Source organism: Cyanistes caeruleus, chromosome Z, assembly GCF_971803275.1.
Source record: "Cyanistes caeruleus chromosome Z, bCyaCae1.hap1.1, whole genome shotgun sequence".
In the NCBI taxonomy this organism is placed as follows: Eukaryota; Metazoa; Chordata; class Aves; order Passeriformes; family Paridae; genus Cyanistes; species Cyanistes caeruleus.
The window spans coordinates 18,887,970-18,901,080 of record NC_141732.1 but is presented as its reverse complement, the minus strand read 5'-3'; the positions used below and the strand labels follow the sequence as shown (position 1 = coordinate 18,901,080).

At 37.6% G+C, this 13,111-nt stretch overlaps 1 protein-coding gene and 1 long non-coding RNA gene across 38 annotated transcripts in view; one reads left to right on the top strand and one right to left on the bottom strand.

The window, feature by feature from the left end:
• Window positions 1–4,985, top strand: part of KIAA0825 (KIAA0825 ortholog) — a 239,834-nt gene extending 234,849 nt beyond the window's left edge. For 14 of the 37 annotated variants that reach the window (XM_086868962.1, XM_086868974.1, XM_086868970.1 and 11 more), the window contains one exon: window positions 4,736–4,861. In XM_086868962.1, the coding sequence (XP_086725088.1) occupies window positions 4,736–4,859 (124 nt within the window). In that variant the 3' untranslated portion in view covers window positions 4,860–4,861. Of the gene's footprint in view, window positions 1–4,735 lie in introns of all 37 variants that reach the window. The other 23 variants (XM_086868965.1, XM_086868978.1, XM_086868972.1 and 20 more) reach the window with 2 other exon arrangements.
• Window positions 4,986–5,471: 486 nt separating this feature from the next.
• Window positions 5,472–10,696, bottom strand: LOC147648190 (uncharacterized). The gene is made up of 2 exons (XR_015280931.1): window positions 8,352–10,696; window positions 5,472–7,256 (listed from the first exon to the last, which is right to left on the bottom strand). It is a non-coding gene; the product is annotated as an uncharacterized LOC147648190 (long non-coding RNA).
• Window positions 10,697–13,111: the final 2,415 nt, after the last annotated feature.

Here is a 13,111-nt window from a genome sequence, read left to right as displayed (position 1 = left end):
AATGTCTAGCCAGATTTTTGCTGCCTGGACAAATTTCCTTCTTCAGTGCCAATTGGCCTTCTTCCATCATTCCAGCTGCCCCCACAGAGTGTTTGTTACCATCCACAAATCAGTATAGAGGTATAGTATTGGCCACTTCTCTCAATTGGCAATATCCAAAGCCAGATGGGTTTTCAGCTCTGCATCTTGACTTGATCCACCTTGTCTTTGGTAGCTTCTGCAACTTGCTGCTTGGGCTCCAATATGGCAGCTTTCCATTTCTGACTTGTCCCTATGATACGGCAGGAACTGTCAGTGTTGCCTCTCACTTTCTGGTGGCTGCTTATATGGTGGGGCCTCCTCAGCATGTGCCAACTAATCCTCTTCCTCTTCAGATGATAGTACAAAACACTCACCCTCAGGTCAGTTTGTGATAATTTCCCAGATCCCAGGGTAATTAGGATTTCCCATCTGAACTTGCTGTGTGATCAGAGTGATCCATTTACTCCAGGTAGCATTGTTGGCATGTTGTGTTGAAAGGACATTCCCCTTGAACGTTCTGCCTCACACTCCCCATGGTCATCTTACTGGGCAACTGGATTTGGTCTTATATTTCTTCCTTTAGACAGGGGAAACTGCTATTGGTTAGGCTATCCATCCTGTTTATCTGCAGCCTGAGTGATTGTGGTGTCTGCCAATTTGCTGTCCTTCTCTTCTGGCTGCAGCTGCTGCTGTAGAGTAACAAGAAGCATGCAGGTAAGCATTAACTAGGGCCCAGCACAGAGCAGTAAGTTGCCCCTTTCTGGAACTGCCACAGCAATTTTATTTCAAATAGTCTGCTACCTTATCAGAGTTCTGTATTTGTTTGGAGGGAGACTTCCAACCTATACTCCCTGACATGTGGTATGAGATAGTGCAGGCTTTCAAATGCTGAGGAAAGTAGATGTTCCATGAAGGAGTTCCAGAAGGAGGCAAAAATCTGGTGGCTCTCTGGCACCAACCCCCTCTCCACAGCAGTCAAACAGCTGGACTGGAGCCTCTTGGTGAGCTTTCTCTTCCTGGCTCAGCTCCCCAAGGCTTGGGGCTGGAATGGGGCAGCCCTGCTCCAGCCAGTCCCATCCTGCAGTCTTGGATGAGCAGCTGTTCAGATCACCTCAAGGCAGATGAAAGATTGCTGCTGCAGGTTCTCCAAGCCAGAGGAGGGAAAGCTTTTTGCCTGGGCCAAGAAAACCAAGCTAGCCAAGTGAAACCAAACTGCACAGCACCATGGAATACCTGGGCAGGGAGGCTTCAAAAATGCCCTCCAAAAGGCTGAAACTCTCCCATCCCCAGTCCCACACACTACCAGTCCCAGCCTTTAAAGATACAGCAACCATTTTTGGTCATAAAGCAGAAGACCATGGAATATACTATCATCATGAATCACTCCAAGACACCTCCCTAGAAATCTCCATCCTTACTGTAAAAGTAGACTGTACAGAGGAGACAGAGCAGAACCAGCAAGAAGAATATGATGTCCTTAGCATCCAGAGGAAATTCAGCTTTCTCAAGAAGTGATGTGTCAGACCTGAAGGGAAGGAGGTGAAAGGCAAAAGGAAAAATCATCTTCTCTTCCCCCCCAAAGGCTGTGTGCAATTATTCATAAACCTCATGACATGGCAGATCAGGACAGGCAAACAGCAATGAATGCATTTACCAAATGAGCTTCATTGCCTTTGATGTTATCATTCCATAAACTGGTATCACAAACTGTATCAACTCTCTGGACACATGTATAAGGTTAGGTGCCACAGCACTATGACCAGTCCAAGCAGTGTGGTGACCAGGGAGTTCTGTACCCAATATAGAAATAATTTGGTCAAATTTGTTATTTTTTTCACTTTTTCTCTTGACCCCCTTTTAGTTGGGTGCCAAATATATCTTAGTTTAAGGCAATTTTACAGGGCAGAGACTCTGCAATAACTGCCCTCCCCTTAGTTTCAACCTATCCCCTCTACCAATGAGGAGAGGTAAGTGCGAAGAGATGTAAGTGAAAAAGAGAAAACAGTTTACTAAAAGAAAACACAATAACCAAGAAATACAGAGGCAAACAGTTAAACCCTCATCCACAAATGCAGACGAGGTCCCCCGAATTGTCCCTTGGAACACAGACAAAATGGTGTAGATTCCACTCTCTGGGCCATGCGGCCAAGACGGGGGACAAAGGCAACGCACCAAACGAGCATCCATGGTTCCAAAGCTGCCTCCTTCCCCAAGCAACAGTGGGGGCGGGGACGAAACAAAACCTAGGAAAGGTATTTTTCTCCTAAAGGAGTAAATGCTGCTGAAACGCCGGGAGAAACTTCTCAGCAGATGTAGGGCCAGTCCCTAAGCAGATGGAAACTTGTGGAGCGGCTCCGACCCTTGGCGACAGGCGGCTGTCCTGAGCAGCAGCGGCGGAAAGTCCAGAGAAACATCTCCCCGGGCTCCAAAAGCGGTGGTTGCTGTAGCAACCGTGGCAAGGGTCGCTGTCTGTCTTTTATTTTTTTTATCAGTTCCTGGGAGGCCATGGCTAGCAGCCTGTGAGAGCGCCCTGCTTTCTGAGGTTCTCATGAGTCTGGAAAGAACAAAACAGAGAGCTCCACGTCTCTTGTTCCCGGCACCCCTCCCCTTTCCGTGTACCGGGGTAAAACGCAGAGGTTCTGCTTCCAACTCTGGGTCTTGAAGAGATAGTAAGCTACCTTGTACAGATTGATGTGGAGAAGATACGGAATACATGATTTTGGGTCGTCCCTAATGCTACACTCTACTTCCTATCTCTGTAACTATGACAATCCTTCTAAGCAAACACCTCCTCAAGTTAAAAACATTCAACAAATCAAATTAATTCTAATTAATTAATTCAGCTCGTGTAGTAGTGTTTCTGAATAATGCTGAGGACCATAAATTCAAATTCAGGCTTGCACAACTTCTTCCTAGGTTTGAAGACAAAGTACATTACAGGTACATTACATACAAAAAGAAAGGGGAAACCAGTTACCCTGTTAAACAGCATTCACTGGGGATGCTTGCGAAAGTGACTGCACTGAAGGTTCATACAGACAGATTTTATATCATGAACCAGAGAATGAAGTAGACAGACATAGCAATTAATTGTACCTAATGGTATTATACACATAAGGTTAAGTATGATAGCAGTCACACATGAGTGGAGTAATAGGAAGTTAATTATTGCAAAACCTTGATCACAGGCATTCAGTGCTTATAATTTTATTCAAAGTATGCTTTGCTTGTTCTGATACTCCTTCAGGCAATAATATGGGTTGTCAGATTCAGTTTTTTAAGGTAAAGGTGTGAAGGATATATGCTAATTTATACATGTTCATTGAGCATATTTCATCCTAATTGTTTTTTAAGAATGAGATTTTACTACAAAGCACTTGTTCTCCTTCTGGTTTTAGTAAGCTTTTAAAAAGATACAAAGTGTACACCATGCTCTATTGCCAATAATGACTGTTCTCTTCTTGCAAATATAAGGAATGAAATATAGTTGTCCCACCATTCTGTATTACATTTGATTTATTCACCAATCTAAACTTGTATATGGCTTTTGATTCTTGCAGTATGAATGAGGACCTAAGAAATGTGGGGACAGGATTAAAGTATTGCTCCTGACAGTTTCCTAAAAGTGAAAGAAGTCCTAAAAGTAAAAGTCCTTGTTTGGTTAGTTTTTTACATCTCCTACATTTCTGCATCATTCTTTGGTTCATTTATAACCTATTAGTTTTAATACTTGAAAATGTGATTTCTAGTTTTAGTATTGTTGTTTTACCTTTTGTCTTCAGGTGGTCTGGACTGGGAGCCTACATTTTAGTATCTACTTAGAACAGAATGAGATTAATATTAAAGGGATATCAAATTCTTAAATAGCCATAGAACTTGCAAAAGAGGCAGAGCCACAGAAGTGACCATTGTATAGGAATAACTGGAGTGATAAAAAGTTTACCTGACTACAAATCAGCATTATTGCTGTATTTATTATCCTGATTTTAACAGAATACTGCATTACTTTTAAGGTTCTGTAATTGACTACTACTAAAAAAGAAACAAATGAAAAATCATCTTCACAGTCCTTCACTTTTGCAGTTTTAGTGGCATTAGCTCTTAGTCCTAAACTAGAATAGAGTATTCACATGGGGAAGGAAGAATCTGATGGTTTTTTCTTTCTGGTTAGATCGTTACACTTGATGGTTAAAGAAACAAAGAGCCAGTCAGTTTTGTAGTATTTTGTAAAATAGTACTGTCACTGCCAGAGAATTATGACAACTCACATTAAATATTTGGGTTGGACTTCATGTGGTGACATTTCACTGCAAACTTAGAGAGCACTGAGAGCATCTGCTTAACTTCCAAAATGTGTGTTAGCTCTTCCACTTTTTCTGTGCAAATTTTACAAGGTTTCCACCTCTACCAATGTGTGTGTGACACATAAAATGGAAAAAAAAAGTACTGTTGCAGTAAATATAAGTAAGATTTTGTAGTAGCTTTGACAATTTGTGTCAATTGCCTCATGCCCATGCCAAGTTCTGTGTGGCAAGGTTTTTGGGGGTTGTATTTTTCATGATTCAGTAATCTCAACTGGTGTAACCACACCTGGGGAGGGCAATTAATTGATATAAAATAATAAAATCATGATAAACAAGTTCTGTATTTTTTTGGTTGTTCTAAAGACTAGTTTAAAACACATTAAAAATTAAGAAAATGTTTTTTCTTCCAGGTGGGAGATGAAAGAAGATGCAGATCTTGAAGATGAGGAGGACACTATGGTGGAACACTTAAAAAATGTTTATTTGACACAAAGGACTCCTATCGCAGAGAATAAAGAAGAACAATTACCTTGACAGATTTCGGCTAGCACCTTTCTTCTGGACTCAACAAGATTATTTTAATGTAACTCACGGGACTAGAAAGCTCAAAAAATATGTATCTTGAGTGGGAGTTCTAAACTAAAGAGTGTTCCCCTCTTATTGTCTGGTCACCCTGTCCCAGAAGCAATTGTTCACACATGCACAAGGTGAGGAATGGTACGGGAAAATGTCAGTGTCACAAAACAAGGCGGTTGCATCTCAGTACTGCAGAGGCATAAACTGGAATGAAAAACTAAGAATTGTTTCAAAAATATAAAACTCATTCTGAAATAATGAAGTTTTAGATACAGGCTAAGCAAATGCTCCTGGTTTCCATCCACCGACTTTGGAGCTGGAGTCAGCCTGCCTCCAGTTCATGTCACTCAAGGGCCTTTTCTCTCCTTTGGTGATTGTTTATTAAATCACCCAAAATACAAGAGAAGGGACAGGTATAGACCATACACCTACACTGCTTTATGAGTTGCTCCAGGATGGGTATGCTTGGCCATTATTTCCAATCAAAAATGCATCAGCATTACTGCCCTCACAAATCCTTACTTAACATCCAGTGTATTTTATGGCCTAAAAAACACATTACAGAGAAACTTTAGAAGTTTTGAGAAGCATCTTTTTATTTAAAAGAAGTATTTACAGTCAATGCTCAGAGGATTATCTTATCAGTGAATTGAAAAAAATAATAAGTAATTTAATTTTTTATAGTAAAATTTCATATTCAAAGTAACCCTGGTTTGATATTCAAAATTATCTGAATATTAAATATTTTTCTGAATACTAAAAGTTTTTCTTACACACTGGTTAAAATCAACATTTTTTATACAGGAGGTATGGTTAGTACCTCTTTAGCTCTACAGAAATAATCCATAATTTCTTCTGTAAGTTTCTTTCATTAGAAGTCCACTGTTTTTTCTTCCTGATGTAGGATTCTGGCAGGATCTTGCTAAGGGTGCAATCTGAGCAGAGTTATTCGTGTTCCCAGCACATCTTCACTCAGATGCTATTATGGACATAAGTTAGATTACTTCAATATGAAGGCATGCCTTTTTCCCTAAAGGCTCCAGCAGCATCATGGGTAACCATATTACGAATGCTGATTTAGGGTCTTATCTGAAATGCAGGTTTTTCTCCTCTTAATTGCTCTTTTTTTCCTTTTCATATAAAGAATCATACCATTTAAAATGAAAATGTGGACAATTGCATCTTACAAATCTCCAAAGATCTTGTTACAACACTGCAACACAAAAGGGCTGTGAGGCACTGGAGCTTAAAAGATGCTCAAAATATTAATTAAAGCATAAAGTAGACATTTTCCTCTGCTGCCAGTGTAGTAATTTCAGATCATAAAGGAAGTGATGAAGTGTAAAAACCATTTATCTCTGCTTTGTATTTCACCTTCGAAGATTAGTGGTGGACTTCAGATTTAAAACATGTCTACAGGGATCTTCCATGATGGCAGGTTTGGTATTCTGAAAAATGAGGCACACATATTCCAAGCCATACAAATAAAGTGTTAGTGTACATAGAAACTGGAGATCAGGATATTCTCTCCTATTTTATCAAAATCTATTGTACATAATCAACTTTTTGCATAGTCACATAAAGTGCCTATGCAGTGAAACCGATGGAAATGCTTCTTTGTGAAAATGCTCCCCTTCTGGGAAATACCTACTGCGAAGAGCATAAACTTTGCAAGTGAGTAAGCTAACTGAAAATAAAATCCCTCACTTGCACTTCAGTGGAAATATCCATGCAGTCACTTCCCTGGGCCTGCTGGCCACACTATTCCTGATAAAGTCCAAGACACCATTGGCCTTCTCAGCTACCTGGGCAGACCCTGGCTTATGTTCAGCTGGTTGTTGACCAGCAACTTTTCTGCTGGGCCACTTTCCAGTCACTCTGCCCAACACCTGTGGCACTGGTTTGGGTTGCTCCTCATTGAACAGGGTGTTGATCCTTGTTGCACTGGCCTCAGTCTACTGATCCTTTGTCCAGATCCTTTGTAAATCCTTCCAACTCTCCAACAAGTCAACACTTTGGTGTCATCTGCAAACTGACACTGCTGACTGAGGATGCCCTCTAGTCCCTGGTCCAAATAATTGATAAAAATATTAAATAGGATTGTCTCCATTACTGAGTCTTGGGGAATTCCACTTACGACTGGCCAATGACTAACATGCATAAGAACATAACAACATAAAAGTTGAACCTTTGCACAGTATTTTATTTGGATGTTTTTCTCATCCAAACCTATACATGCATCTTTTAGGGTATCTGAGTGCAAGCAAATGTGTATTTCAAATTTACTTGACCCACAGTCCTTACTGAGAAATATCAGGGCTTGGTCTTGCTGGCAGTGTAACCATTCCAAGTAACCTTTAGGGTATAAAAGAGACATCATCTTGGCAATATTACTTAGTGCTGAATACACACTTCTACAACATTCATATTCAATAAAATTACAGTAATAATAACAATTGTACTACTAAGATTGCTAAGGAACATGCCATTAATTTATCAAGATTGCTTGCTTTAAACTTAAACACTTAATTGAAAATCAAAAGAGCTGACAATTTTTCCATTGCATAGATGTATTCCATAGATGCTTTAGTGTAAAATTAGGAATATAACTGTAAGACTGCTGCTTTCTTTGGCTTTTCTTCATAAAACAATAGTTCTATATTCTTTATAAAGGTCTGCTGATTCTAAAATTGATTTAAGATTAAATTAATTTTTAAGAATGATATGATGTCCTGGGTCTTTGACACTACTGATTGATCCAGTCTCACAAAAATGTTTAGCTAAATAAATGAAAGCATCAGGCATCAGATTTGTTGGCTACAGAATGGGCCCGAAGTTTCATGACCACCACAATCTGATCATGTTAATTCCTTCTGGAAGGTGGTCAAAAATAAGAACTAAAGTCTGTTGTGTACAACAGACCTTTCTGAGTGGGCAAGAGCTGGCCTCACTGGCTTAACTGAATTAGCTCAAAAGGAAGTTAATGTATTTATAGAAATTAATTGGATCAGATAGCACAAACTAGGTTAACTATACATTATCATTAATGCTCACACCTAATTATCATTTAACAATTTAATATACTTAGCTCCTTTTACAAAACAGGCTTCAATGGGAGACTTCATGGCATGGAATATCTCTAATTAGGTTTGTTTAATGTTCCCTTCAGAATGCTCCAAATCTTAACATCTTTCATCTTTTGAAAGGTAATTAATAAAATTAGAAGCAGGGCAAAGTTGAAATTGCATTAGTAGTAATGCAACTCAGAGAGGAGAAAGATATTTTGGGAACAGATTAACATTTAGACACAGCCCTGTTTTCTAGTGACTGCTGTCCTGACAGACTCCCATAGGCCATGATTTATTCTAGGAGAGGGAATTTGATGTGTATCTATGCTATTTGCTCAGGAAATATGTGCAATGGCAAATGGATGGATGTTCTCTAATTCACCTCTACATCATCACAGCAGTGCATGGTAGGCATGAGGCTGGCTCCAGTTAGCTTCTGCTGGTAGAATTATTCCATTTTCCTCTCAGCTGGAAGGTCTTCACAAAGTCCTAGTGAGTCTTATGTACAGTAAAACATCAATTATATGCTGATATAATATTATTTTATGGAGCTCCCTAAAAATGTGTGCAATCATTTCTAGGTACAAACAGTACTCACACTCCCAAGGCAACAGTTGAAGGATGGAGGAATCAGATCCATTGCCCAATTAGACATGAAATGAGATAATAATTTGATGGCAACAGAGAGATTTCTAAGTGACTAGATAGATCTTGGGGAGATTTTTGTTGGAGGAAAACCACTTTTCTGTAGTAATTTTCCATGGTGTAAACGGTGTTACACATGGAAACAGAATCTATAAAACTATTCTAGGTGTAATGAGTGAGCTTGCTTTATCCTCTATCTTTGGACTCCAGCACTTGAAATGCAGACTAAACTAACTGACATTGCTAGGAAGGCAGTACAAGAAAAGCATGCAGGGTCTTGAGCCGGTGGGGCTTGAGGCCGTGTAATACCCATCAGTAAAATGATGGAGGAACCAGATTATTCCTCTTCAGCAGCATCATTTGAGAATAGATTGTTACCAATTATTGCAGCAAGTGAAATGATACAGTGCTAACCAAAAAACATTCTAAAATCTAAGGACTCATGCAAAGAAGTAAAAATAAATCCAAATACTTTTTTTTTCCTGAAGTGATTCTGTCTCAGGAAGAACTGGCAATGACCAAATATTAATGAGTAAAGTGCTCTTCTGAATTAAGACTGTATCTCTAAATTTAATAGACAGCTATCCCTAAGCTGACAAGAAATCATGGCTGGTACAAATTTCACTACTGGAGGAAGACCTTTGTATCCAGGACAACTTCAGCTGTTAGTAGTTTGCAAGCTCTCTGAGAAGATACAATGTAATATCTCCTAGAAAGTGTATTTATGTTAAAATAGCTCATTTTACATTTTCTGCCTATGTGGTAAAACTGACTGAAACACCTTTTGTGAAAAACCTTCTCTTCTGGGGAACTCTTTTTTGGAAAAAGATGCATTTTGCAAGTTAAATAATCTAATCCAGAATAAACCCCCTCACTTACTCTTACATAAGAATGTCTGTACATGGAGTTGTTCCAAATGGGCTGTTGTCCTTTAAATTCACAGACCTTGTAATATTTAAGAAATCACATTGGTCAAAAACAACAAAAAAAAACCCCTAAAACATAAACAAACAAACAAACAAGCCCCAAAACAAACCAACCAAAAAAAGGAAAAACTAAAACCAAACCAAAACAAAAGAGACAGAACAAAACAAGACTTTTGTGTCCTGTTCACTATGTTTTCTCCCTGATGCATTAATTCAGCAGTAACCCACTGTGCCTACTGTTGTAGGACAGTTCTGTCTTTCCCTTTACAAGCATCAAGTCTAACTATTAACCCAGCACTGCCAAGCCACATCTGCACATCTTTTCAGTCCCTCTAGGGCTCGTGCCTTCACTGTGATTATAGAATTTCTGCAGTAGGTTGATCTAAGCTCCAATTTACAATAAGCCTAAATGTCCACAATGGCCAGAGTTACATTCATACTCTATCTGGAAATAAGTCAAAGAAACACAATTATGATCATATTCAACAGGTTTGAGTTTTTCCAGTTACTATGTCAAACAGAACATCATGCCAGGCCAAACACAGGTTTCAAACTTCACTGATGATGGAGGTTTGCTGCAACATCACATAACTTCTTCCTTTTAGGGAAACCTTTTAGAAAAATAGTATCTTTTCAGCTCTTCTAGTAAATACAAACATTGATTAAAATTACTTTTGTAAAACAAGCACTCAGTCATTAGAAAACACTTGATGAATGATTAGCAATGTACTCATGAATGTTCTTTACAATACCTATTAATGAGATGGTTATGTATATTCTGTCCCTAGATTAATTCACTAGAGAATGGTATATGATTATACAAGCAACTTCGATAAATTTGTGATTGCCTAATATCCTATAATTTTATCATTTTGTCTTATAATCTGTGTTTTTGAAGTAAAAAAGTCAGTAACTTTTGAATATTTGGTTTCCATAAAGAAATAGAGTTACAAAGTTCTTCATGGGTCAGTTTGACTCTGGTTTTTTTCCAACTCAATACTGCCTTTCTGTCATCCTTGACAAAGTTTCTGGTTTATTAATATTGCTGTAATTTACAATTTACTGCTCCCACTCAGTTATACATGGGCAAATATTTAATCTTCTTGATTGTTACACATAAAGCTGTGTAGGTCCTACATGGATAATAATTTCAGGTTTAGGGTTTGGAGCACTTCTGCTCCTAATGTTCCACATTAACCTATGTTCTTGCATTCTTCTAAACTACCTTTATTGTCTGGGATAGCAGGAACTGTGCTGCTAGTGACTTAATATTTTTTACTTAAACAAATGTATTTTGCCTCAGGTTTTATTTTCTTTAATTTCTCTGAACTTTAAATTTACCCTTGGAAATCCATAGCACATCTGTTTTCACAACCTACAAATATCTAAATACTAATCAGTAAAGCCTATGCCTTCTCAAACCTGATACAGGGTCTTAGAAAACCAAAAATTCAATAAATGTAAAATTGAGACCTACCACCTGCAAGGTTATAATTCAAGAAATTGAATAGTTGTTTGCACTTGGATTTTCACCTGTCTGTAAAATTCAGAAATGTAATCTTTAAAGAGTTGTTTGCTACTGTACAGGAATCTTTGTCTATGTATAAATATATACATATTCCATATAATTAACATGCCTTAAATGGATTTTATTATGTAGATTAAGATTATGCTTTTCCTCTAGATAATGGACAAACATTGGGGAAATAAGAGGTTGAAATGTCAGGTGGTTTTTGCTGTGGTTAGCAAACAGATAACTGTCTATGAAAAGCCAGATATGCCTCTGGGAATGAAATTCTGTTGGCAGGAATCCTACCTGCAGGTATGGATTAACTGCAGGAAATTGATGGCCGAACAAGTGCTGTAAAGACTTTCTTTTTCAGAGGAAAATGGATTAAGTCTCTTCAAACAACAATAAATTTCAGTTATGGCTCCCAAATTTCACACATGCCCTTCTACTTTATGAATGAAGAAACTGAGAGAGGTTGTTGCATTAATGCAATGCCAATGTGTAATGTTAGTCATCTGGCCTCCTTTAACCAGAACATGACAGTCTGTTCTTTAATTCCAAGAGCTGTGCAGGGTCTGTATAATTACTGACTGTACCTCCAACAGACTTTGGTATCAGCACACAGACAACTCCACTGTAAGGTGCACCTCCATCAAAAGGTGCCCTTTATCTGCATAACAGAAAAGGCACATGCATTTGCTTTTCCATTTTCTATGTAGACAAATGTTTAGATGGCAGTTGTACAATTTTTTTGAAAGTTATGTAATACCCTGAAGCAATCATCTGCTCTAAAATGCATAATTTATTCAAAAATCATTTGCAGAGTTGAGGGATTGATAGTTTAGAATGGAAGAATTATAGGTATGCTGAGAACATTCTTGCAAAAATAAGTCAGGTAACGTTATATTGAGATCAAATATTTCAAAATTCCAAGTACAATTAAATTGTTTGCACATATAAGAGCAGTGAAATAACTTCGCAAGGTTTGCATCATAAACCCATATATCTACAGAGTAAATAGTAGAACACAGACCATAAAGTTCTGTCATGAGTGCTGCTTTCAATTTTTGTTTCATTCCACCAAAACTTTTCATATCAGTGTGGCATTTTTTTAACAACTATATACAGGACCAAAGAATTATGAGTGGTAACTTGAAATATATATCATATATATTTAATCTTTACAACAAATGCAAAAGCAGTAAGTGAAAAACAAAGACATAAAAGACTGTAAAAACTCTTGAGAACATATAATGAAGCATAAGAGTGAATGTCACAACAGATTTATGTATGTTCAACTTTCAGCAAAAACTGCTGAAGATGAATTTAAGAATATTTATATATCATACTTTTGGCATAATAGCAGGAACCAAAATAAATTATCCAGGAATAGGATGTAAGAAACAGATTCAGAGTGTAAACAACAAGTTAAATAAGAATTTTGAAATAAGAAACCTTTAAAGCCAAAAGAGAAGTTTTCCAGCCCTGCAGAGCACTCAATGACAGTGTTGTTTTTTAATGAGTTTTCAGAATTTCACTTTTTTTCCCCAAGTTTCTAGTTCAACTATTGTGAAAAGTATTTTGGAAAAGGTAAAACATTATTTTTGTCAAGAAAATGAACATATTTTTATTTTTTATTAAATGCATTATCTGTATTTATGCACTGAAAATTGTTCACAAAAAGCCTATTCCATCTATGTCAAGCCAAAAGAGCAAATGAAAAGGAACAGCAAAGGCAAATCTAAGGAAAATTTTTTTTTTCTCACACTCTCTTTTCTTTTGAGCTTTGATTCAGAAGGGACATTGCTAAGACTATGGGGGTTTTTTTGTTTGTTTTTTTTTTCCAAATATCTTGAAGTAGGAACTGTCATTAACTAAAACAAACACATTAAAGTATTTAAAAAAAAAATTATTTGTTTTCCAGATTGGGGTTTAACAAGAGCTGGGTTTAAGTTGCTCCATAGGGAGACCTGCACTGTGCAAACACATTGCTCAGCACTAAATAGTACCTTGTGATATTCATAAAGTAGATGGCACAGAATGGTCCATAGGACCAGCAAA